At 47.9% G+C, this 24,708-nt stretch overlaps 8 protein-coding genes and 4 non-coding genes; 7 read left to right on the top strand and 5 right to left on the bottom strand.

The window, feature by feature from the left end:
- Positions 1 to 1,044, bottom strand: part of CNAG_06767 (F-type H -transporting ATPase subunit delta) — a 1,754-nt gene extending 710 nt beyond the window's left edge. The window contains exons 1-3 of the mRNA XM_012191722.1: positions 1,011 to 1,044; positions 820 to 956; positions 376 to 532 (exon numbers count right to left, since the gene is read on the bottom strand). Coding sequence (XP_012047112.1) covers positions 376 to 532; positions 820 to 954 — 292 coding nt within the window. The 5' untranslated portion in view covers positions 955 to 956; positions 1,011 to 1,044. The remainder of the gene's footprint in view (positions 1 to 375; positions 533 to 819; positions 957 to 1,010) is intronic.
- A 131-nt stretch (positions 1,045 to 1,175) lies between these two features.
- Positions 1,176 to 4,490, top strand: CNAG_06766 (U3 small nucleolar RNA-associated protein 14). XM_012191723.1 has 6 exons: positions 1,176 to 1,671; positions 1,725 to 2,166; positions 2,225 to 3,363; positions 3,428 to 3,988; positions 4,059 to 4,340; positions 4,394 to 4,490. The coding sequence occupies exons 1-6, from the start codon at positions 1,243 to 1,245 to the stop codon at positions 4,430 to 4,432; spliced, it is 2,892 nt and encodes a 963-aa protein (XP_012047113.1). The 5' UTR covers positions 1,176 to 1,242; the 3' UTR covers positions 4,433 to 4,490.
- A 53-nt stretch (positions 4,491 to 4,543) lies between these two features.
- Positions 4,544 to 5,649, bottom strand: CNAG_12131. The gene has a single exon (XR_001045428.1). It is a non-coding gene; the product is annotated as a hypothetical RNA (non-coding RNA).
- Positions 5,398 to 6,096, top strand: CNAG_12132. Its single transcript, XR_001045429.1, has 2 exons — positions 5,398 to 5,713; positions 5,773 to 6,096. It is a non-coding gene; the product is annotated as a hypothetical RNA (non-coding RNA).
- Positions 6,097 to 6,610: 514 nt separating this feature from the next.
- On the bottom strand, positions 6,611 to 7,133 carry CNAG_07962 (hypothetical protein; the record flags this gene model as incomplete). The annotated part of the gene is made up of 3 exons (XM_012192377.1): positions 6,611 to 6,761; positions 6,831 to 6,916; positions 6,972 to 7,133. The coding sequence occupies 3 exons, from the start codon at positions 7,131 to 7,133 to the stop codon at positions 6,611 to 6,613; spliced, it is 399 nt and encodes a 132-aa protein (XP_012047767.1).
- A 21-nt stretch (positions 7,134 to 7,154) lies between these two features.
- On the top strand, positions 7,155 to 7,506 carry CNAG_12133. The gene is made up of 2 exons (XR_001045430.1): positions 7,155 to 7,270; positions 7,333 to 7,506. It is a non-coding gene; the product is annotated as a hypothetical RNA (non-coding RNA).
- A 237-nt stretch (positions 7,507 to 7,743) lies between these two features.
- CNAG_06765 (hypothetical protein) lies at positions 7,744 to 13,410 on the top strand. XM_012191724.1 has 10 exons: positions 7,744 to 8,329; positions 8,562 to 8,865; positions 8,923 to 9,879; positions 9,933 to 10,061; positions 10,110 to 10,188; positions 10,240 to 11,469; positions 11,529 to 11,728; positions 11,784 to 12,123; positions 12,187 to 12,432; positions 12,480 to 13,410. The coding sequence occupies exons 3-10, from the start codon at positions 8,930 to 8,932 to the stop codon at positions 13,011 to 13,013; spliced, it is 3,708 nt and encodes a 1,235-aa protein (XP_012047114.1). The 5' UTR covers positions 7,744 to 8,329; positions 8,562 to 8,865; positions 8,923 to 8,929; the 3' UTR covers positions 13,014 to 13,410.
- A 677-nt stretch (positions 13,411 to 14,087) lies between these two features.
- CNAG_06764 (short-chain dehydrogenase) lies at positions 14,088 to 15,781 on the top strand. XM_012192330.1 has 8 exons: positions 14,088 to 14,229; positions 14,281 to 14,306; positions 14,375 to 14,594; positions 14,685 to 14,822; positions 14,881 to 14,980; positions 15,037 to 15,255; positions 15,312 to 15,385; positions 15,441 to 15,781. Exons 1-8 carry the CDS (start codon positions 14,197 to 14,199, stop codon positions 15,507 to 15,509), a joined length of 879 nt encoding a protein of 292 aa, XP_012047720.1. The 5' UTR covers positions 14,088 to 14,196; the 3' UTR covers positions 15,510 to 15,781.
- A 214-nt stretch (positions 15,782 to 15,995) lies between these two features.
- CNAG_06763 (serine-tRNA ligase) lies at positions 15,996 to 18,514 on the bottom strand. The gene is made up of 5 exons (XM_012192329.1): positions 18,128 to 18,514; positions 17,734 to 18,024; positions 16,639 to 17,686; positions 16,477 to 16,570; positions 15,996 to 16,413 (listed from the first exon to the last, which is right to left on the bottom strand). The coding sequence occupies exons 2-5, from the start codon at positions 17,783 to 17,785 to the stop codon at positions 16,087 to 16,089; spliced, it is 1,521 nt and encodes a 506-aa protein (XP_012047719.1). The 5' UTR covers positions 17,786 to 18,024; positions 18,128 to 18,514; the 3' UTR covers positions 15,996 to 16,086.
- On the top strand, positions 17,983 to 18,744 carry CNAG_12134. XR_001045431.1 has 3 exons: positions 17,983 to 18,367; positions 18,433 to 18,525; positions 18,578 to 18,744. It is a non-coding gene; the product is annotated as a hypothetical RNA (non-coding RNA).
- A 199-nt stretch (positions 18,745 to 18,943) lies between these two features.
- Positions 18,944 to 21,065, top strand: CNAG_06762 (hypothetical protein). XM_012192328.1 has 4 exons: positions 18,944 to 19,705; positions 19,753 to 19,798; positions 19,847 to 20,637; positions 20,705 to 21,065. The coding sequence occupies exons 1-4, from the start codon at positions 19,097 to 19,099 to the stop codon at positions 20,798 to 20,800; spliced, it is 1,542 nt and encodes a 513-aa protein (XP_012047718.1). The 5' UTR covers positions 18,944 to 19,096; the 3' UTR covers positions 20,801 to 21,065.
- A 429-nt stretch (positions 21,066 to 21,494) lies between these two features.
- Positions 21,495 to 24,615, bottom strand: CNAG_06761 (siderophore-iron transporter Str1). XM_012192327.1 has 12 exons: positions 24,073 to 24,615; positions 23,967 to 24,022; positions 23,639 to 23,910; positions 23,509 to 23,586; positions 23,397 to 23,453; positions 23,056 to 23,347; positions 22,806 to 22,921; positions 22,707 to 22,744; positions 22,572 to 22,629; positions 22,383 to 22,516; positions 21,972 to 22,324; positions 21,495 to 21,910 (listed from the first exon to the last, which is right to left on the bottom strand). Exons 1-12 carry the CDS (start codon positions 24,312 to 24,314, stop codon positions 21,627 to 21,629), a joined length of 1,980 nt encoding a protein of 659 aa, XP_012047717.1. The 5' UTR covers positions 24,315 to 24,615; the 3' UTR covers positions 21,495 to 21,626.
- Between the last annotated feature and the right edge of the window lie 93 nt (positions 24,616 to 24,708).

Here is a 24,708-nt window from a genome sequence, read left to right on the forward strand (position 1 = left end):
GGGTCGAAACACGAGAAGATAGGGGGTGTATATAACGCATAAGACGCTTGGGCCACAGCGTTGAGGAATTCCTCTTGTCGCGGTTGCTTCCCTCTCATCTTTCTCTACAACGATTGTAACCATGAAACATTCGATTTCTCCTCCCTTGATGCGCGATAAAGCATAGTACACTGGTGCGAACATTGCGCGTAGTTTAGAGATGTCGGTTGACCCTCCCGTAGCATCTGAAAACTTGTTTGGATCGCTCTACGCCTTGTCCCACAAACCCAAAAATTTATTTGCTGCCAATTCTCTCTTCCTTATACACCCAACCAAAATCTCGCAATCCTTGCAAAACCAACGGCACAACCGCCAAACCCTAAAACTTGCACTCACCAAACCACTTCTTGCCCTGCTGTCCGTTCTCCTCGATAACCTCAATCACACCAGGCCTGAGAGCCTCGACGGAAGGAACGTGGTTGGCGAGGATACCCATGTCACCAGTAGCGGCGGGAATGTTGACTTGAATGACACCGGAAGAAGAGTAGAGGGACTATTGATCGGCGGGCAGAAGTACGTGTACATGTACGCGGATATGGCAAATTTGAAGAGTTGAAGTTTTTGCAAAGGACGTATTGATGGATTAATGGGGTAAATCATGTGGAATCGAATGGAGTAGTTTTTTTCGAGAGCGCAGGGAAGGATCGAGATGAAATGGTGGACCGGGAACAGCAACACACCAATGCGACCAACAAAAGACCGACCAAAAGCGACGACGAAGACAAAGAATGGACTCGTGCATCAGCAAACAAACCGACTTTTTCCCGCATACCGACGCACCTGGTGGGGGAGGACCAAACTCAACTGCAACTTGCCGTCGGTGGCAGCCTCAGCGTACCCACGTCGAGCGACTCGGAGGGCGGAAGCCTGTCGGGGGAGGGCACGGAGAGCAGGGGTGAGTCGGGAGGCGAACATTTCTGGAGGGGGGTGCGTCAGAGCAGGCGGGGGCCGGGGGGAGGGGGGGCACTCACTTTGTGTTTAGCGTTGTCTGTGGTGTAACGTCTTCTCGCTGCTGAATGGCTACGCAAGAGACCTCATCCGAAAGCCCGCGGAAATACGGCATTATCCCCTGTGGCACCCGACATCTTCTGTTTATGTAATCTGCCCCGTACCTTGTGCCTCCACCACGGCCCTCAACTTTTTGAGACCATTCAAACGGCCATAACTGCACAGAGCTCCTTCTAGCTGCTCATATCAAGCAAAATGGCGAGACAATCAAAGCCATTTACGGCGTCTACTGTTTCACAAGAAAAGCCCAAGAAGCAGGCGATCAAGAAGAAGAGGCTTGACCCCGCTAACGCATATACCTATCTCCCGTCTCTCCCCAAACGCCACCGTACATCCGCCTTCCAGAACTCGCTCAGTTACGAAGAGCTCGAACAGGCCAAGGAATCATCCAAGGGAAGGCATTATGATGATGAAAACGATGAAGAGTCTATGCAGGCGAGGGTGCGAAAAGTTGCGATGATGATTGCTTCTGAAGGGCCTCAAGAAGTGGATAGCGAAGAAAGTGAAGTGGACTCTGACGAAGCTTGGGAGAGTGATGGAAGTGACGAAGAGAGATGGGGAGATGTGTTCAAAGAGCTAGAGAAGGGAAAGGGGAAGAAGAAGGCAAAAGACGTGGTTAGAAAAGTCGGTACGACTTTTAAAGATTCAAGGCGCCGGAAAACTGACAGTTGTTACAGCCTACGAAGCCGTTGACTGTCAATCTTGATGAAAGCGATGGTGAGGCCTCCGAAAAAATTGCTAAAAAATCAAACGTTCCTATCTCTCCTGAATCGGCAGAAGAAGACGAGGAGGATGATGATGATGATGATGATGGTGACGATGACGATGACGATGACGACGAGGATGACGAGGAAGGAGATGAGGATGAGGACGAAGACGAAGAAGAGGAAGAGGATTCTGCAGATGAAGACGAAGACGAATTGTTGGAGCTTTCAGCTGAAGAGGAAGACCCCGACACGCTTGCCGACCTTGACGCTTTTGTCGACCAGCTCGCCGCGTCCGACAAGAAACGCAAAGCTACAGAGGCAGACACCGACTCTTCAGCTGAGCAAAAGAAGAGACGGGTTTTGCCTGTCAAATTTAGACAAGAGATCAAGGACAATGCAGCTTTGAAGAGCAGTAAGTTTGCCAAGTAATCCCGATCTGTTTGCATAGAATGCTAAAACCATGCCATTAGACCAAAAATTGGACATCTCCTCTCTCATCTCATCCCACCCCTCTCTCGCTTCCGCCTCTGCGCTTATCAAACCCTCCAAACCATCCACTACCAAGTCAATCCTCAAGGGCGGTGTTCTTGCTGCCCCTCTCCCTACCGTCCAACAAGAGCGACTTGACCGCGAGGCCGCTTACGCCCAAACCAAAATTGAAGGTCAAAAATGGTCTACCTTGATGAAACGAGTCAAAGAGGCCGAACACTTGTCTTTCCCACTCCAAGCCAAGGATCGCGGTGGCGTCAAATCCTCCAACGAGATCCTTGCCGGGTTCAAGCCCCAAAATGAAATGGAATCGGCCGTCGACGCTCTCCTTAAAAAGGCTAACCTGACAGAGGACGAGCTCACAAAGCATGAAGACCTTCAAATGGAAGCTCGTGAAATGACAGAAGAAGAAATTAAAGCTCGTCGAGCTGAACTGCGATACCAACGTGAACTTCTTTTCCGCGCTGAAGCCAAAGCTAAGCGCGTGGCCAAGATCAAGTCCAAGACATTTAGGAAACTTGCGAGGAAGCGAGCTGCAAAGGAGAACCCCGAGATGGCGTTGGAGGATCTCGAGAGGCTCGATCCCGAGGCGGCGGAGATCGAGAGAGAAAAGATTGAGCGTGAGCGAGCAAGAGAGCGAGCGACCTTGAGACATGGCGCGAAGAACAGATGGGCGAGAGGAGTCGGTGGTGAAGCTGATGATGACGAGAGGATGGCAAAGGAAGCAATGTTGGATATGAAGGAGAAACTGTTGAAAAAGATTCAGGGTAAGGATGAGGGTTCATCCTCCGAGGAAGAGAGCGAAGGCGAGGAAGAGGATGAAGAAACCGTCAAGGCCAAGGCGTTTGATCAGCTCGCTCAGCTGAACTCTGATTCCGGTGCAGCCTCACAAGCTCAAGGCAAAAAGGGTCTCATGCAAATGAAGTTTATGCAAAAAGCGCAAGAGAGGAGGATGAAAGAAGTTGCAGAGCAAGAGAAAGATGCTCGTATGCAAATCGAGCTCTTTGGAGAGGATGGAGAAAGAGAAGAAGAGAGTGGGAGCGAGAGTGATGAGGAGCCGGCCGTTGTTAATGTTGGTGGGAATGAAGGAAGGCTCAAGTTTAGCGGTCCTATCCCTAGCGTAAGTTTACTTTGCACGAGCCAATTTGCATATAGTTCAGGCTGATAATACCCCTCTTTCACAGACCGGCGCTTCCGAATCACCAGCTCTTCCTACCCCTTCAGTCCAAGACCCCATCCCTTCATCCAAACCCAAATCCATCTTTGCCCGTGCCCCCTCTCCCCCACCTGTAGACTCCAACCCCTGGCTCACCTCTACCAACTCCTCCGGCCCATCTCGGAAACGTCATGCCCAACTTGGATCCCAGCTTAACGACGAGACCAAGGCTGTTAAAGCTATCAAAAAGGCAAGCAAGAGAAGAGAGGATGAAGAGGAGGATGAGAGGGTTGATATTGATGTGGAGGCACCCATTGCCACCAAATCAGCGAATATCTCGAACGAGAAGAGTAAGACTAAGAGTAAGACCCCTGTTGCTGCAGTCGCAGCGGCGCAGGCGGACGAGCAGGAAGAAGATGGGGAGATTGCAGATTTGCTCCCTGCCAACGGCGTTAAAGCGTTCAAACAACGTGATCTTGTTGCTGAAGCGTTTGCGGGTGATAATGTCGTGGAGGACTTTGCGTCTGAAAAGGCTAGACAGATTGAGGCGGACGCTCCAAAGGTTGAAGATACCTCACTTCCTGGATGGGTAAGCTTCATATCCCTTTTGAAACAAAACCAAATTATTCTAGCTGGCTGACCAAAGAGAAATATTCTAGGGATCATGGGGCGGTAAGGGTGCGAAGAAGCGCAAGACCAATCCCAAATTCCTCGTTAAGACGGCCGGTATCGAGCCTACTGCCCGAAAGGACTTTGCACACTCCAATGTCATCATTACCGAGAAGAAGGACAGAAAGGCGTCTCAATTCCAGCTCAAGGACTTGCCCTATCCGTACACGAGCAAGGAGCAGTACGAGAAGAGCTTTGAGGTGCCGGTGGGTAGTGAATGGAATAGTAGGAGCGGGTTCCAGAGAGGCACTCTGCCCAGGGTTGTCAAAAAGGCAGGTTCGGCTCATGACAATGGATTCGTTCGAAAAGCTGACAAGTTTTGTAGCCTGGAGCCATTATCGAACCTGTCAGGAGGCTGTTCTAGGTTTCATATATTGTGTAATGTATTGTGCGCACTTATAACGTTTAGTATACATTCGTCGCGGTCGTTGTGGCAGGCGTTCGTGAGCTCTTAGCTATACGCAAGCTACACCCTCTCCCATCCGCCTCTTTTTCGGCCTGGACCATTTGGCGTCTCTCGTCCCTTGTAGTTTTACTACCAACACCACTAATCTGTCTAGGTATGCTTCAAGTCCGCTACTGACCGCGTCGTTTTCAAACTCGATTTATTACCACTTCCTCGTGTTCATCCGCAGTAGGCTGCGCACTCAATCTTGGCCTTGACCTTTCTCGTCAGTTGGGAAAACTGTTTGATGTGTAAGGTCACTAATTGTTCTCAACGCCGTCACTTGTTCTATACTCCCCTCTAGCGGTCGTTCGATATCAAAATTACCATACAGATCCGGCCCATATCATCCAGCAGTAGTAAAAGGATCCACAGTCTGAAATCGTATACTTTTGACAAGTTGCTCATTCCAGTACAAAGATAATACACACAGCCTGTCCGATGGATCAATGTAAAATGTTGAGAGTCTACCCTCCCATGGACAGTAGCCCGCTTTTGGATGGGCACGTTAGCTCGGTAACTGAAACGGGGGGGGGTTAGATTGATCCGAATTGAAAATCTTTTTGCAATGATTGAATACCGGTGAACTTATCTTCGATGGGATTGGTGTACTGGGAAGGCCTAGTGCGTCGATAAAGGGCACCAACATGAAATGCTCACGTTCCCTATTAAGGGGTGAACAATCCAACGCTTACCGAATTCTGCTTCGGTAATCCTCTTGCGTCGTGTACTGCATCCAACCGTATTTGGCCTGTCTTTTGAGAAGTGCCACATTAAACTTCGGGGAAATGCGCCATGGGTAGAAATTATGTATGGCATTATTTATCATAAGTTCCAAGCATCCTCAAGAAGGTTGCTAAAGAAGTGAATTGACTACTTACGAAACTTACCAATGCGCTAAACGAATGCCACCCAAATTGAATACTGCAGCGCAGGGATCTTTAAGGAGGTGGTCGGTTTCTCTTCGAGGGACCTTCTCATGGCTAAACGTCAAAGCTGCAAGGTCCGATGATTAAAAGCTCATGACGGGACACTGCAAATGGGTCTTTATACTTTGTGAGGACATTTGTACGTACTACATTTGTTAAGCCAAGCATATGTAAGTGAGAGATCGGAGTGATTATCATCCCTTGTATGAAGACGTTATAAGGAGACTCTTACACGCCTGAGGTCAAAATCCGAAAAACAAAAGTTAAAGTTGTGAGTTCCCCTTCAGCTCGTCCATACCCTCTACTGAGTTTGCTTGTCCTCAAATGAAGGAAGAAGAGCCATGAGAAAATGTACCTTTTCCAGTCGGGTGACTCCGAGGAGTTGTGCAAACTGTAAAAATCCCCTATGCCTAATCCCCAAGCTAAGCCATAGATCTTTTGATGATGAGATCTCAAAAAAAAAAAAAAAAAATCATAGAGGAATGACAACGCGGGAGATCAGTCCTTACCTTCCTTTTCGTTAAATTTTCGGGCTGACCAAAATCAGCGATATTATTGCCCAAGAATTACCCAAACCAGCTACATTCCGGCTTCACCGAACTTGGAACCTGAACGCTTATTGACATACCTGTATATGTATTCTGATATGCATGCATATACAACAACAGCTTTTTATGATAGATGACGACTCAGAGGTTGAGCGAAAAGAGGAAGAATGTAGATATCAGAAGATGATAAGTCCGGAAGTAGGTGAAGAGACAAGAGCCCTAAAATCTGCCTCGTTTGTGATACCTGGGGCTCATAGACGATACCTAGTCTAAAAGATGGAGGCCTGAGGTTTCAAACGGATTATTGAGAAAGTCGACGGCTCGTCCATGTTTGAACGCTGAACGCCACATTGAAAATGACTGAATAATGAGTGGTTCGTTGCTCTTTTCCTTTTTCCATCTCATTATCCATTCTTCATACTAGCTGGCCCTTATCGCCGTTACAAATTACAATGCTTTCATGAGTGCTACTATGAGCCCATGGTCCGCAAAATATTGCTATATCAGGCCAAGAGGACGTTGATAGAAAGTGGCAGATTATTATAGTTTGGTGCTTGATGTGCCATGAGTACTAATAATCATGTACCATATAGTTCAATAATTGCTCGAGAGCCGCGCTGCTAATCGCACACTATACCGCGGCCTAGGGGTCGTATCATGGCAAGTTGAACGCACAACGCACAGACTTTCGTGTTCTGCACCATGAAACGCGTCGCATCAGATATCAAATGCTCCGCGCTCCATGAAGCATTGCGCACAGACCACCGCGAGCTATGCACCCGACGGGTATAAGAGGTAAAATTCTACAATCGGTAACATCAGCAAGGCAAAACAACATACGTAGTAACAGTGTAACAGTCGGAGACTCGACGAGAGCCTATCAGCCGGAAGTTCGTAGGGCCAAATGTCCAGTCATACACTATGTCCTATAGATACCACAGGCAGCGCACGTACACCCAGTTCACTACCATGAACACTCACCCATGCGAGGAAAAATGTAGACTTCGTTGATTGAATGCCGTTGACATGAGCAACAACAACATTACCTTCCGTTTTGAAAGACTCGGGATCATTCGGGGATGTACGTACGTACATCAACGAGATCGGCAAAATTCGAGAGCTATCACTCTGTTCTCTCCCCATAACATTAACGGTGGGAACAGTGCGGGTTGCATACTTGCAGTGGGTCTGGATTGAGCAGAGATGCAAGTTGACGCGAAGAAGATGAGACAAGAGAAGCTCTAGCTGGAAATTACCGAAAGCGGCAAATCAGCAAAAGAGTATGTCTGCCGATCAGCTGAGCTGTCTGGAATTCCCCTGATCTAACCACTGTCCGTATTAGTTTACCTTCCCCGCATCTTTCGTTGAGCATGTATTCTCAAGCTGCTTCCTAATAGCTGCTGGTATCGTGACAGATTGAGCCATTATTGGGCTCCTTATACATGCTAGACGAGATGGTGTTAATCACAGTCAATGCAAATGATATATGACTGGATAGGCCCTTGGTGAAACGACGAAATTATTGACGCCTTTTCAGGGTCGGAACATTTACTGCCGCTGAAAGAACCGGAGGAAGAGCGGGGCACTGGCTGTGCGGCCTGCCGAGATATACATATATATACAGAGCAATAGTAGCATATTCTGTAGTTCTCCATGCAGTATGGATATGTTGATGTCAATATGAGATTAATAGGATGCAAGTGCAATTGAGCAAGATACAGTAAACGCATGTTAAAACAAGGCTAAAAGAACAGCTTCAAAGGGCAGAATAACAAACACCCACCTCTCAAATCTCAAAATCGAATCGCACTTGCCGTTTGGCGGTCTCCACCTTTCTTCGCCCAGTTCCGGCTTCGGACGTTCAACAGGAAAAAACCCATCTTCCGGTATTTACTCTCTTCCGCAACTGTTCCACCATAAATAAGAGTGGTAGACTTGCGTAGAAGCAAGGTGGCCGGCAAGAGCTCCCCAGCACGCATCCTCTTGCCGATAATCACTTCTGGCCGATATCATCATACATTTACGATAACCTCGGCCCCTCAAGTATCAAGCACTCCTTTCCCATTCCGTTCTGTTCCATACTTCACGAGTAGCTGGTTTGTCGTCTCGAACTACCTTCAGCGCTCTCGCCGATCGTCACCCTCCCGATTTACTCATTCCGTATCACACCGGACCACAGAGAGTGCACGGATCTTCGCGGCTGATTGCAACGATTATCCGCGAGTTCGATTACTATCTCTGAAGCCTAGTCTCCAGTATAGGATTTCGTGGCCGACGAGACTCCTGCAGATAGGAAGCGGAGAGGATATACGAAGGCCGAGAGAAGACGGCGGTATTTGGTGCGTGTCAAGTATGCTATCTCCGATTACAAGAGCTGACCTTGTGAACTTGCTTCGTCACTTCGGTGTTCAATCCCCAATATATCACTTGATGGTGTACCCTGCTTTTCCCCTTCCTTTGGTGTCCGACCTGCCATTCCCACTGCCTTTTCGTTGTCATTTTGCCATCTCTCGCATGCGTGCTGTTCCATGCTCTGCCCCTGGATTCGTCATCATCTACCCGACATATCAGATTGCACGCTTTCAACAATCGATACACTTGCAGGTGGTCTCTAAAAGACTTATTACGCAAGATTTCGTTTTAGCGATCAACAATCTGAGACCTCCTTTGACATTGCTTTTGCCTGTGGACACCATCGGGCGTACACACCAATACTTTATCTTTTACGCCATCACCTTTTTGTTTACAGCTTCATCGACCGCGATCTATTTTGCATTTGCATCTCTCGAGTTTCAACAGCACGAGAGTTAGAGCACGCAGGCATACACCGAAGGAAAAGGCGAAGGAAGAGTGCCGCCTTCCCATAGGGCACACCGTGAGTGCAGTAGTGACTTAGTTTCCGGTGTGTAGGCTTACGCTGGCACAATCACAGCCATACTATGGCCCTTCCCCATCCACCACAGGCCAGTTTTCACGGTCAATCTCAACCAACATATCATATACAACAAAATCAGATGATGTCCCAGCATATGCAGCAACAACAGGTTCAACAGACAGCCCAAGTTCAAGCTCAGGCGCAACAGCAACAATCACAGAACCCACAGCAGTTTCATCAACAATATGGAATGGCAAGACCGGTTGGCATGAATAGTCTTGCATTGAATCAGCAGCAACAGCATGCGCTACAACAAGCACAGGCGCGGCAGCAGCAACTTGTCCAGGCTCAAGCTCAAGCTCAAGCGCAAGCTCAGGCTCAAACCCGAGCTGCCCAGTCAGGACAACAACAGGCTAATCAGCGTGTCATTCCGCCATCTCCCCACCATCCTTCCCCTTCACCACATATGGGCCACCAATTTCAACCTGACCTGGCCTACCCTCATCCCCTTCAACAAGCGCCTAGCATGCATGTGAGCCAGATGTCTCCGCATTCCGCAAGGGCTGTTTCTGGAATGCCACAAGGTGTTCAAATAGACAATGCGGCTCATCCGAAAAATATGACGGGTGGATCAGTATGGATGCAAAACGCCATGGCCGGTCCCTCACAACATTCTGGTCAACCACCACAAACTCCTCAACCGTCACAATCCCAACAAGCGCAACCCGTCATTCATCAACATCAACTCCAACCATCTCATATACCGCACTCAACGCCCACCCCTCAACCTCAAGTGCCTCCGCAAATACTTGGTCAGCCTCAAGGTCCGGGGCCTGGGGCCGCACCAGGACAAGGTCCAGCGACACAGGGTCCAGGTCAACGGGTGACTCAACAAATGGGACATGCACAACAGATGGAACAAGCAGAGTATGGGTTAGGGATGTCGATGGATGCGACAATGTCTCGAGCTGCTAATTCAAACCAAGGGCCTGTGAGATGGGATGCAGATCATGCGTAAGTTCTCCCTTTCTTCTTCGTTGGAAAGGCTTTGCTAATGTAGATCTCAGTCTGAAAGCCTACGTACATGATTACCTGGTAAAGCATGGGTTTCCAGGGACTGCTGCTCAGTTCAACGTGGAAGCCGGTCTGAATGATGGGGGGATCCCCGTCAACGCTAGGGAAGGTGTTTTATATGAGTTAGTAATCGTTTGGAGCGCACCTTTCACATCTCTGACTCAGCGTAGATGCTGGAATATGTTTCTGGAATTATTTAGCGCAGGAAGAGGCGTACAGGCCGTCATACAACCAAGTTACTACACCGAGGCAAGTCATTTGAAGTGGTTGATGGAACATGTCTGACAAGATCATGATTAGTGCATGGCAAGGATGCGCTCAGTTCGTCAACATCAGATGGTTAACAATGTCACATACACGCCGCAAAACGTACAAACTGCCGCCAATCAACCTCCACAGCCTGCTTTCACTTCCCAGCAAATCATGGCTCTTCGACAGCAAGCTCAGGCAATGGGTCTGTCTCCACAGCAGACGAATCAGTATGTTCAACAGCAGGTGCAACAGGTACAGCAGCAACATCAGCAGCAACATCAGCAGCAACAGCAACAGCAACAACAACAGCAACAGCAACAACATCCGCAACAGCAACATCAGCAGCAGAAGCAGCAGCAGCAGCAGCAGCAGCAACAACAGCAACAACATGCAATGATGCAACAGCAACAGCAACAGCGGTTCCAGTTTGCGCCCAACAGCTCGCCTACAACCATAGGAATACCTGCTTCTCGACAAGATCAGCAAGCTCAGCCAACCATGTATCAACCCCAACCTCAAATGGTGCTCCAACCGCCTGCTGTTGTGCGTACCTCAAGCCATTCCCCCATCAATCCTTCACCACACATGGTGCAACAGCCTCATCCGGGTGTCATGCCTTCCCCTAGCCAGCCCATGCGGCCACCTATCAGTGGTCTTATGGCGAATGGTCAGATGCGGATACCGTCTTCCGGGCCTCCACCAGCCACAAGGCGTGGGCAACCGCAGCCTCAGCCACAGCCTCAAGGCCACGCCCAGGGATACGTTGACCCCTCACAAACTCCCACCACCGCACCTAGTCCAGCTCAGGGCCATCAAGCGCATCCTCATCAACTTCAATCGGGACAAGCACAACATCCGCATCAACATACGCACCATCCTAATGCTCAACACGTGCCTCAGCCACAGCAACCGCAGATGATACCGACTCAGCAGCAACAACACATGGTTCAAAACCAGCCGGTCAATGTACAAACTGCTCAGCAACGTGCCCAGCAATCTCTGACGGAAATGCATGCGCAAGCTCAAGTTCAGGCGCAAGCTCAACAACAGCAACAGCTGCTTCACTCTCAGCAACAAGCCCAAGCTCAGGCCGCTGCTCAAGCAGCTCAGCAAAGGGAACAGGCTATTCAGGCTCAACAACAGCATATACAGGCAGTGAACAATCAAATGTGGGAAGGGCTGGGAATCGGGCATGTCAACCATGGTGTAATGAACTACAGTGCTCAGAGTCTGGGGCTGGGTGGAAAAGATCCTCAGTCAATGGGTGAGGAGGAAAAGGTAAGCCACACTCCATTGTTAGTGTCGTAACAGAAGAACAGCAAATAATGGCTTGATAGCAACGCTTGATACATACGTATAAGCTAACTCTTCAAGAGAACCAGCGAAGAGCGATGATGGGAGCTCAGCAGTCTCAGCAGCAAACGCCTCAGATGCAACATCAAGGCCAGGGAGGTCAAGGACAGCTGCATCAGAATCAGCAATACATGATGATGCCATATCAACAGTCTGGGCACCCGCAAGGGCATCCAGGAATGAGGTGAGTAAACATTGTCTACTTACGTGACGCAACAGTTGACTAAGATTATATGTAGACCCAACGGTACTATGACTCGCAATCAGTCTTATGAGCTTTCTCAACAGCAGCAGCCTCAGGGGGAAAATAAGGCTGCGCCTACACCCGGCTCATTGAATCAGTCAACCAATAACTCCACTTCGGCGTCTCAATCCGCTTCGACCCCCACAGCATCTACCGCAAACAAGCCCTCGCCGCCAGAAAGGAAGCGCAAGAGGAAGAACTCAGAGAAGGAAAACAAGCCTTCAAGCCCGTTTGGGATGTCACAATCTGGCCAGGGACAAGGACAGGGACAACAAGGTCCAAGTGCCGGAGCAACAGGGCCTGTAACATCCGGGCTTAATGTTACTAATGATCCCGTAAGTTTCCTCGGAACTTCCACCTACGCAGTAAGGGGTGAAAGCTGAAAGTCTTGGACATAGATGCGTTCAGTACCTGGCACAGCACCGCCACGCCCTGTTTCGGCTTCACCACGCAATCCTACAAGACGTGAGAAACGGAACCAAGCTAAAGAGATGTTGCCCCCGCGCACCACGACACCAAAACCAGCATCTGGTGGCGGTTCAAATGCAGAGAGTGATGCGCGAGAGATGAAGGAGCGAAAGGAGACGACTGGACGAGGGGGAAAAGTCAATAGGACACCGAAAATGCCCAAGGAGGAATTACTGGTGAGTGGAATTGACATTCGTTGCGTTTAAAGCTAATGTTCGGACAGCGGGAGGCCCCCACACCGAAATCATTGAATCTATCTCCTAACGGCAACGTAATAAATGTCACAGATGTTAATCCCAATTCGACATCCACTCATGGCTTCACCCCTTCTCCGCCATCAGCATCAACCTCCACCCCTGCGAATGGCGCATTATCGCTGTCTTCTACAACACCTGCCAGTGGTCAGATATCTCTTCCCAACGACCTTTCCATGTCTCACATGGACTTTAGCATGGGGTTAGGTAGCATGGGTTTGGGTGGCATGGGTATGGAGTTCGCTATGGGCATGGGCCTCGGTGCGCTCGGTGGGATACACGACAACAATCATCAGGGGATGGGAAACAATAATGGTGGACCTGAAGGCAACAATGGTCTTGAGGATAACGGCGGAGATGCGAACGCGGGGAATGATTTGGATGCGTTAGCAGGCATAGGCCAAGATTTCGATTTTGGATTGTACCTCGCCGCCCTAGATGAGGAAGGTGAAAATGGAGGTAGCAACGGAGGGAGTGGTGGGAATGGGGAGGTGATCGCATAAATGCCAGTGACATGGGATAGAAAGCGCGAGGGAAAGAGAAACATCATGTTGGCAATATCGCATTCTGTTCGTCAAGAAGTTAAAATCCTTTAGAGGTTCAAGAATCGTCTTTGGATAAGGTTTGCTGCTACATCTCATGGTCATCTACTCTTGAGTTTTTCTATTTGTCTTTTTTCTCTCGGCTCTACAATCGTCAGTCAGGGGCTTTCCATATACCCACCCATCTTTCGTGCTTTTGTCTTCTTTTTCATTAATGGTAATGATCTCTCTTCGTCAGGTGTTTATTGGTCAATATTCAATATATAATGATTTCTTTGTTTTCCCTGCCATTTGGCTGGGAGATAGATGTGCTTGTCCTTGACATAGCTTATGCATAATGCGTACAATACGTGGTTTCCTTAGCATACACATCCTGAGCTGTTGATCTGATCTTGATACATGATGCGTGTGTCATTATGTGACGTTACCACCTGACAACTGAGCTGACAATGACGGCGCAACGACAGACAATATTATCTCAGAACATGATGGTATATCCGCAATCTATATATGATCCAATCGTGATCACTACAGTACCGGAAGAAAATGAGGGTGGGACGCAAGAGATATCCCGGGTAATCCCAATGTTTTTATCTCGAGTTTAGCCAGAACTAGGCTCGACACAAGCCCCTCGACGGACATCGATCGGTCTCCGACGAGGACGACAGTGGTTATCAGAGCCTCCAAGGCAGACGGGTATTTTACACTTATGGCGCAATCATCGAAAACGTCCGGGAACAGCTATTCCCTTTTGGCCGACCCTCTATCAAAACAGGCTTATGAAAGATATATTGCAAGTTCCATCAATGGGAGAAAGAACTTGAAGCAGGCTTCAACCTCCTTTTTCTACGGTTTCGGTTCCAAGCGTCAAGCATAACCTAATTGTCCATAAGCGTCTTGCCAAGAAAGGGCATGTAGTTGTTAATCAGTGTCGTCCTCGTCGGAGACCGATCGATGTCCGTCGAGGAGCTTGTGTCGGAGCCTAAGCCAGAACTTGCACTTCCCGCACAACCGAACTTTCCGCCGGGGTCCAGACTGTTGTCCATATGATAGATCAACATTCATCCATTCATTTCCAATATTCGTTCACTTCCATTCACTTCTCATACCAACTTCGCCCTTCAGGACAAGCACAATCGTCGACATGCCCGCCGCCAGGCTCCGACTCGAACACAAGGTAAGTCTGTTTGCTCGCTTTCATAAACGAATCGAGCTGATCAAACACTAGGTTGCCATCATCACTGGTGCCGGCTCGTACGTTCCACCGAAATGGACAGGAAACCAGGATAGAACGGCCTTACTCACGGTTTATGAAACTACAGCGGTATTGGTCTTGAGACCGCCCTCCAGTTTGCCGCTGAGGGCGCCCGACTCGTCATCTCTGATATCAACCTCCCCAATGTCGAGGCTGCTGCCCAACTTATTAACGCCCATTTCCCAGAATGCGATGCTGTCGCCATCAAGTGTGATGTGGGCAAGGAAGAGGAGGTGAAAGCCATGGTCGATAAGGCCGTGGAGGTGTTTGGAAGGTTGGATGTGCTCGTGAGTGGTCCTTTTTATCCTTATCAACAACACCATTAGCAATGTGATCAGGCCTGTGTACTGGAGTCTGACTCAAAGGACGATAATTAGTTCAACAACGCCGGCATCATGCATCCCGATGATGACAACGCCATCACTACCGAGGAGAAGATCTGGGACCTTACTCAGAATATTAACGTCAAGGGTGTCTGGTTTGGATGCAAGTATGGTATCTTGGCCATGAAGAAGGTACGCACCTATTTTGATCTGAAGCCATGGGTTAGCTATACCGACGTAAGTCATATAGAACAAGCCCGATCCTTCCAAGGGCCTCGGTATCGGCGGTTCTATCATCAACGTCGCTTCCTTCGTCGCCATCATGGGTGCTGCCACCCCCCAACTTGCCTGTACGCTTCTTCTTTCTTTCTCTTTCCGTGAGCTGGAGTTGATTTGGTGGATACAGATACCGCCTCCAAGGGTGCCGTACTCGCCATGACTCGTGAACTTGCAATGGTCCACGCCCGCGAAGGTATCCGATTTAACTCGCTCTGCCCCGGTCCTATCCGAACCCCTCTCTTGATGGATTTCCTCAACACCCCTGAAAAATTGAACAGACGAATGGTGCATGTACCTATGGGCAGGTTCGGCGAGGCTGTGGAGCAGGCCAAGGCTGTTGTCTTCCGTATGTGGTCACCTTCATCTATCCAAGGAATGATCGAAGGCTGATCGGAATTGTAGTCGCTTCAGATGACTCTTCGTTCATTAACGGTACCGACTTCTTGGTAGATGGTGGTCTTCATAAGTGTTACGTTGTGAGTATTACGTTCCCACTTATTTACTTGGGACAATATTAACATGAAGTCATAGACTCCCGAAGGCGAGCCTGCCCTGCCCGGCCCTACCGGATTGCTCGCGACCTTGTCCAAGACGGCTTAAGCAAACAGTATACACAGAAAACCAAAGGATGGATGCTTAGATTGATAGCACAAAAGATGTTTGTAACAATATCCACATGAAGCTATACAAAAATGTGCTAGTTCGCGTCATGCTCAAATGTGCAGATCGTGCTATTCGCCTAGCTCTGAGACAAATTTTTATGACCCTTAATGATCATAAAAAAGCATTGCACAACTTCGAAATCTATGCCATTAAGTTTCTATCAAGTCCTTATCCGACGGTACCATGCATATCTTTTCCCAGTGCCTTTGCCTTTAACTTGACTTTGACTGAGCATCAAACGTCTAGACGTGGGAAATTCGGCCGCAGGTGGTGAATTATATTATGGGCGGCTAATGCGAATAAGAGTGATGAGAAAGCTTTTGTAGGTGCGATTTAAACGGAGAAATAAAAGCATCTGTTTTTTAAGGCGAGCTTTATTGGAGTGCTGGCCCCGAAGAGTCAAAACCACATCTTTATTTAGATCAATGCCCCAAATGACATTCATGTTTATAGATTACCTAAATGCTATATTTGATGAAAAGTGATCGTCGTGGATAATCAATTTACAACAACTTCAAACCCAACGGATGAATCCCTTTCTCCCTCTTTCGCCAATCTCGTCGCTTCCTACATAAAACCTCTGTAACGCCTTTGGCAATTCCAATCCCGTATAAACCACCTGTTCACCATCGCCCTCGCCCATCTTATCGTACGTTAATCCGTTCTCTAGTAACGCCACGAGTAATCTGGGTATGGCAGCAGCGGTACCATTTAGCGTGTGGGCAAACGGTAATGGACCTGAGGAAGGGTCGATGGCGTGGGTAGGCGATGTGGGTTGGGGACGGTAAGTGATGGATAGACGACGAGATTGGTAGTCTGTGCAGTTAGATGTCGATGTGATCTGTCGTAAACTTTTAGCTACAAAAAGAGCCCCTAAGTGACGATTTCGGAAATAAGATCGTACCTCGCCCCATTTCCCTCGGCCGGGCATCCATGCTTCCATATCATATTTCCTATGTGCACTAGCTCCCAGCTCTTCCGTAGGCATATCCAACACCCTAAGAAATAATCAGCAAAACCCCATTTTTGAAGATTGATAAAAAGAAAAGCTTTGAGACATATGTACCTCACGCTCAACCCCAAACCTTGTACAATTTCCTTCTGCACCCTCCTCATCTCCTCCATCATCAATTCGCTTTCTTTCTCCCCGCTCACCACAAATAACTCAACTTTCGTAAACTGATGCACCCTATACAAACCTCTCGTATCTGCGCCTCTTGCGCCCGCTTCAGCTCGGAAGGCTCGACCGACACCGACAACCCGTTGGGGGAGGTTTTCTTCGGGTATAATCATATCTGCAAACATTCCCGCCAATGGAATCTCGGATGTGCCCGCAAGACAGAGCGACTGAGCTGTATTTGAAGTGGGTTGGAGGTGGTACGTCTGAGATGCAGCGGCGTTTGTCGCTTGGTCGCGAGCTTGGAAACCACATCGCCAGGCGATATCGGTCTTGACCACATCAGGCGGTATGACGGGTGTGAAGCCATGTTTGTTAGCAATGCTTAATGCATAGCTGATCAGCGCTTGTTCAAGAAGAGCAAGGGAGCCTCGGAGGTATGGCCATGATGAGCCCGTAGTTTTGGCGGAAGCCGAAGTATCGAGCAGGGAGAAGTATTGGGCGAAAGCGACGTGGTCCCTTGCCGAATCAGAGGGTATGGGTATAGGACCAAACGTTTCGAGGGTGCGAGCGTTTTCTTCGGGGCCAATAGGGGTGGAAGAGTGAGAGAAGTTGGGGAGCGAAAGTGCGAGGTCGAGAAGGGACGATTCAGCTGTTGATAATGATACTTCGTACTCTTTAATCAACGATTTAAGCTCTTTAGCTTGCTTCTTCGCTTCTTCGGCTTCAGGACCTTTTAATTTCTTAATCGAATTGCCGACCTCCTTCTGACGAGCCCTAGTAGCGTTGAGCTTTTGAAGGAGCCTTCGCTGAGTATCCCGCAGAGACGAAAGTTCGGATAGATGATTGGTAACCAAAGGGAATGCCCGTAATTGGGCGTTTCGTAATGTTAAGGATGGGTCTGAAAGTAGTTTAGTATAGTCTAAACGGGGTTTGGGGAGTGTTGTCTGGGGGACGACAGGTGCGAAATGGGGTGGACGTGTGGAGAATGTCCTCGCTGAATGGATGAGCTGGCATCGGCGGATAGAAGGATTGAGAGCTTACCAGAGATATCAATTTGTTTCGCCCGAGACATTCCCCTTGCTGTCGTGTACATCTTGATTATAGTAAACGTATCAAATCGGGTATAGTTAGTTATGCATCCGTCCGTCGCATCTGTGAAGAAATCCGAGATTTGTTGTTCTCGCGAGAAAAAGTGGTGACATGCAAAGGTCCTCGCCGCTATAAAGAAAAAACCAGGAGGAGGCAAAAAATTAGTTAGTAAGCATGGTGGCTCATCATCCCAATTATTATAATACACCAAGACGCAACGAAGGATTTGACGAAATGCTGGGGCTTTCGACAGGGAGAACCAAGATGGAGACCCAAAAGTATAGAGGAAGTGAAGCAGGTGGGCACTAGTGAGCTTCGAGTGGAAATAGGGGGAAGATTAGCGCACCAAACAACAACAAGAGAGAGGAGTGAAGGAGCAGCGGAGCAACATGATTAGAAGGCCCGACCGGTAGGAAGTCATCCCAAGTCTACGTAAAGGAAAATGATTTGGGGTCACGTTCTCTCCGCCGGGAAGACAAGAAAAGTATGTAAAATCAAAGGTGATGGGGTTGGGTGAGAGAAAGATGTCAGGGAAACCACTGGGATAGTTCAAGGAAAGCCAAGAGGACTCTGTGTATCAATAGGCGTAGGGTTATTCGGAGAAAAATAAAGTAATTCGCATCTAACAATCAAGAACGTGATATTCAATAGTCGAGAAGACAGATGAAAGAGCTGTCATTTTCCAATGGTAATTTTTGGAGTAGCGGAGAGAATAAAAAGTGGTGAAAGTAGGTGCAGTAAAAGGTGAGTCTATGAAAATGAGCCTATGCATGAAAGTGTGTTTATGAAAGAAAAGCAACGGTGCGGGAAACGCCACGGTGGTTGAGCAAAAATATTTAGGCGGCAAGCGCCCATTGGTTGCTTCTGGAATCACTTGGCAGGACACCTAAATCGGGGTCCGCGGCAGATCTGGGAAAGAGCTGTAGACGATAGGTAATGCATGTACTCTGTAGCAGTCCGACATAGTGCTGAAGAGGAGTGGAATCCTCGTGCTTCCCGGTACTGCTTTGGAATTATCTTAATTATTACGAAAAAAAAAAACATAAATAGTAAATTTGAAATGACTCATTACCCTTGAAAAGAGCTGACGACTACCCACTTGCATGGGAATTGGTAACTGTAAGAAGACGCTATGCAGATCTGCGGAACCAAAAGTTAATTAGTGAGTGGCACGGAGGCAGTTGATGAGAGCCGGCGATCTTTTGTTCATTCTTTTCCGAGAGATCTCAGATCTGTCTCTGCGAGTGATTTCATTGTTGTTCCTCTCACTCCTCAAAAACAATATCTCAACTATCAGTTTCCTTTTTCCCCAACAATGTGGCCCTTCCCTCTCTCTTTCCAGCCAGACTACCGCAACAGCATGCCACAACCACAACTCCCGTTGCCACAGCACAACCACTCACATGCCCAACCCCACCACCATCATAGCCCGGCTTCAAGACATGCTCAACGACCAGAGTACACTGATCAGGGGAATTATGATTACTCGTACCTGTTCAGACCCGATCAACACCATTCATACGACCCCAGTGGCGTGGCTGGCAGTGGTAGTGGCAACCAGCAAGAATCGAATAGACGGACGGGAGCATCGCCGTCGTCAACTCCGTGGAGCGGCGGTGGTCCGTATACTGCGACATCGGGAATTGAGACCTCTTGGGATTGGTATGCGCGACAGCAAAATCAAGGATCGAGTCAACAGCAACAAAGAGACCCACGTTCAGCGATGGGTTTTGCTCAGGAACGATTGACTGGCTCGTTTGGGTGGCCAGAAAGTAGAAATGGCGGGAATGCTGGGGATGGATATGGTCACTCATTCTATGGCTCCTATGCAGGTATTAAGAAGGAGGACAAGAAGGATGGAGAGCGGGGTGCGAAGAAGCCAAAGATGGATGCGCATATTAATGTCGAGAATGAATTAACACAGGTAAGTCGTTCCACAAGCATACTCAAGCAAAACTAACGATTGAATAGCTTAAAATGCATTTGGATGAGATCATATGCCTGATAAAACCTTTTGGTAAGCCTTTGCCGTATACCCTTTCGTACCATATTAACGCCCACACAGCTTCGCAAAAAGGCCAACCAGCGCCCGAACAACCACCACCGTACCTTTCCACCCGCTTTGCTCGTCTCTCTTCCGTCATCCACGAATCCCTTCAGAACCTCTCTCCTCACATCCACCTCAACCTCTCTCCAGAGTTTGTGCCCACATACCAACCGCTCGAAAAGAAAGGAGCAGGTGCTACTGGTGGTGAGAAGCGATCGTCTCCTGCTCTTGGGACAATGGGCGCAGGGATCGATGGGAAGGATCTAACGAAGACTAAGACGCCGGAAGAATTGGCAGCGGCAGAGAAGGAGATGGAAATTATAAAAAAGAGAAGGGACGCCCTAATTGCCAAGGCGCAGGCTGCGTTAGCAAGGGGTGGAACACCGAAGGCGAACAGCGCCAAAGGCGGGAAGAACGCCAGTAAAACAACCGGCGGCAAGACGAACAAATCTAGTTCTCTCAAAGACAATTCCACCAAATCACTCCCTTTATTTACCCCTACCCCGCCTGTCCCACCTCTTCCTTCCTTGTTAAACCATACTAATTTCGAAGCCTTAACCGGAGGGAGCGAATTTACCTCCTCTTTTCTTCCTCCGATCACCACAACCATTAGTACGACGATGGCAGACCGTCTCGCCCAGGTCCAGCCCGTCGTGCAGCAGACTTTTCCACAAGATTCGATGCCGTTTAGCATCTTTTCGCAAGATAGTATGGCGTGGCTGAGAAGATGTCATGGGTGTGGAAGTTCAGTCACGTCAGAATGGAGGACAGGACCTGATGGTCCGGATAGTTTGTGCGATATCTGTGGAGTAAGTCTCATTTATCACTTCTAGATTCCATCCTGTGATATGCTAATTGTCCGTTTGTGAAAAATAGATGCACTATGAACGGTTATCAAGGAAGAAAGATCTATTATCATTCCCACAACCGGGACATCTTGATGGAGATACAGCGTTTGTAATAGGCTCATAGGTGTTGTAACGAGTCGATAGATGCAAGTTCAGGTGTTTAGGGTCCCATTTATACTCGTAGAAACCACCTTACGGGCGAGATTTGAGGAAAGAGAAAAAATGGAATTGCCATGTCGGAAAAGTCGTGTTATTTTTTGATAGGTTCTGGGTAACTCTTGAGGGTTTTTTTAATTCGCTATAATACATTTTTATGTCTGGTATTATATTTGGCTCGTTGTAAAATGTATGTTCCAACTAATCAAATCCTATCGGTCGGTGTCATGCCGTACAGTATTATTGGTGACATTCGCATGGGGGAAGATAAGATGTGATAGAGGTAGCGGGACGATCGCTATTATCAAACCATCGACTAGATCTTAGATGACGCTGTTTGACTTAGGATCACATTCTTCTTGATGTCGGGTATGATGATGAGTAACAGAGAAGTATCTCAGTTAGTCACAGGAAGAAAGAAAAGGCATCTGAGTACTGTTAATTAAAGATCTTCTATCGGTAATGAAATGAGATCTATCTGCCGCGCCATGACGATAATGGGGGCGATGAACAATAAAATGTAAAAACCCACCTTTCATCGCGGTCCGTCAAACTGACCTTCAACTATCGATTATGCTTTACAAGCTCAGATCAAGACATGCGAATCAGCCCGCGGAATGTGCACATAGTTGAAAGAAAATGATTTCATTACATTATTTGTTCTTCGGGATGATCTTGGAAGCGCATTGGGTACATTGCAATCAATTATAAACGTAAAAAAGGAAAAAAAAATCTATAGGCGACAGAAGCTAATCTCACTTTGTCACCACCGAATACTCTATACAGATGCTACATTATCTACTGTTCTCCAGCTTTGACATGTCTCGGTAGCCTGCCTGAGCTTGCAACTGCTCATTGCCAAAAATTTCAGCAGCAATCTTCTCCTCAACCTCTTTAGCCTTGGCAGCGATAATCTCGGGGCGGACCTCATCCTCCGATCTGATAGCAGTCTCGCGCTTCTCAATAGCATTATGGTTCTTGCCGAGATGAATGTCATAGGTAAAGATACCAAAAGCAAGAGAAAGCATGGACATGATAAGAGCAGCGAGGTAAAGAGGCCTTATAGCCTCGTTGTAAGCTAAAAAGAAAATATCAGCAAAGGCAGGAGTAAGAAGGGAAAGAAGAAATCCTTGGCTTACCAGTGATGACCAAGTCTCGAGGCTCGGTGGTACGGGCGATAATGATGGAGCCAAAGATCTCGGCAATCTCTGTAGAATTGTGGGTAGAGCCGAGGTACTTGGTGAGAGCCTCAGGGACTCGTTTGTTCCAAACAGAGGCAGAGATAGCAGAGCCGATAGCACCACCAATAGAAGTCCAAAGAGAGAGGATAGCCATGGCGAGGGCCATGTCCTGGTGGGCGACAGAACCTTGACAAGCGACTTGGGAGGAAGTAACGCTGATACCACCACCGATAGAAATGAGAATTCGGGACATGACAATGACACCATCGCTCATGTTGCCGTTAACAGAAAGGTAGTTGAGACCCATACCACTACATGAATTGATTAGTATCTAAATCATTCCTTTTCCGTAACTAACGTATAACTTACATAATTCGGATGGCAAGACCAGAAAGCTGAAGGTACTTAAACCTGTGGGTGTATCGCTGGGCCAAACCGGCCAAGACGGAAAAGAAACAGAGACCAACGGTCAGAATATTCATGATGTAGGTGTAGTCTTTGTCCTGTTTCGAAGGTCAGCATGAAGAATGATGCAGATCTCAATTTGCCAAAACATACGTTGTAATCTTTAACAACATAAAGCCAAGAGGACCAGTAGGTATCGGAAAGGTAACCACTGAAATATTTGGGTCAGTCAGGTATTCGACTTATATTTTATCCCTCTGGAGTAGATATATCAGGGCTTTTACTCACGAAAGATAGTAATTCCAGTCGATAAGCAAACAGCAGATCTAAAAGAAACATGCCGTCAATAATGTGAACAGAAGTCAAGAAGTGCGAGAAATGATTTACGAAAGTTCGGTTGAAAACACGCTTAGGCATGACGGGGTGAGAAGCCACCTTCCATTCCCAAAGGCAGAAAGAAATGAATAGAACGCCGCCAACGACGAGGAGAGCAATAAGGGAAGCTGCAAAAGCATTGTCAGCATCGATAAAAGCCAAAAAGATAGGGCATGTAAGGGATCATTTATTTATAAACAAACTTTGACATCACGTTGTCGTATAGTTATGAAATAATAATAATATTATTAAAAACACTCACGGTTCTTGTAGCCGCCCTTAGCGGTGGTGTAAAGAGTGAAAGGAGAAAGGATACAGCCGAAAGCGAAACCCATGAGAAGGAGACCAACAGCATCAATTCGTCGAGCATAATAGAGGCAAGTAGCGAAGAAGGGTCGTTTCTCAACGTTCTGACCGGCAAGGAGCTTCTCTCGAGCGTAGGTAGAGGAAGCAAGGGAGAGGGCGCCAATCTGCTTAGCTTTCCAGTCGGCCCAGAAGAGAACCAGGATGGCCGGGATAACGACACAGGGAATCATGATACAGAACATGCCGTACTAGGGAAAATGAGTGTGCTTCTTCTGTAAAGAGCTGCGGAATACTCACACCCCATCGCCAACCGTTAGCAGAGTAGGCGTTGATACCGTCGGCAATGTTACCAGCCTGTGTACACAATGAAACACAACTCAAAAAGAGGATTTGGAAGAAAGCTACTTACAACGAAGGCGAAGGGGATAAAAGGCAAGGAATAGAGACCAATGACCAAACCTCGCCATTGCAAGGAGGTGATGTCGGCCTAACCAGAGGTTAGCGGGATAAGAAATTATCAGAGTAGGAAATGGACTTACCAAGAGGATGGAGGTGATAAAGTCGAGGCCAGTGTTACCAATGGTGTAAATAACTTCACCGCCGGCGACATCGGCAACATTCTTAGAAGCGGCAACGACGATGTAACCAATGGTGTAGAAGAGGACGGAAAGAGCGAGGGCCCAAGGACGTGAGAAGAGATCGGCCAACTTGGCAAGAAAAGGCTTAGCCACACCAGCCATGATACCGGTAATAACACTAATTGTACCGAGAACAGTGTGCTCTCCGAAAGCAGAAGTAGCGAAGGCAGTATCTGAAGTATCTTCATCAGTCAAATCCATCAATTGCAATCAGAAAAAAAAAACACACAGTAATAAGTAGTCATTTGAGAGAGACCGTAGGCAATGGAGATCAAAGCAATGGAACTGTATTAGCGTCAGTGATTGCTCAAATATGAATGCATTGAATGACCCACCCCCAAAGAGTCCAAAGCTTCCAACCGTTACCAAAAACGAGGTACAAGGCTTCAATCTTCGTGACACCAGCAGTCTGTTCAACCTCGATACTGGACTTATCGTCATCTTGGTATAAGTGATTGGTTTCGAGATCTGTAGGATCAGGTTTGGCGTCCTTATGGTCGGTAGCAACACGCTCGAAAGCAGGTCGCTGGTTAATTGCGCTAACGACAGAGGGTGCGTCCACGGATGGTCGGGACATGGTGATAGCGTGGTGCAAGCGGATTTTTCGTAATGGATACAAAAAGGAGGTAAAAGAAAATGACGATCGGTTGCTTATATAAATATCGAAGGCATCTTCCAAATACACATTGAAATCAACTTTTTTTCTGGTACCGTAAGGAAGCCCGACTGGAAACTGGAACCAGCTCGCCCGAAAGCCTGTGGACGTAGAATACCGAAAGATGCCGCTCCACCTACAGAGATTAAGAAAAATTTAGACATCTGCCCTTGAAAAGGATTTGGGAGGAGCTGGATAGTGACTCTGCATGGTTAGGAAGACGAAAGGTTCGGCCGATATCAGATATGAATGTCTACGGCAGTGGAAGTTTGTGGCTGGCGGGATATCTAGCGCTATCAGATAATCCACGAAAAGT

This window comes from Cryptococcus neoformans, chromosome 2 (assembly GCF_000149245.1).
Source record: "Cryptococcus neoformans var. grubii H99 chromosome 2, complete sequence".
In the NCBI taxonomy this organism is placed as follows: domain Eukaryota; kingdom Fungi; phylum Basidiomycota; class Tremellomycetes; order Tremellales; family Cryptococcaceae; genus Cryptococcus; species Cryptococcus neoformans.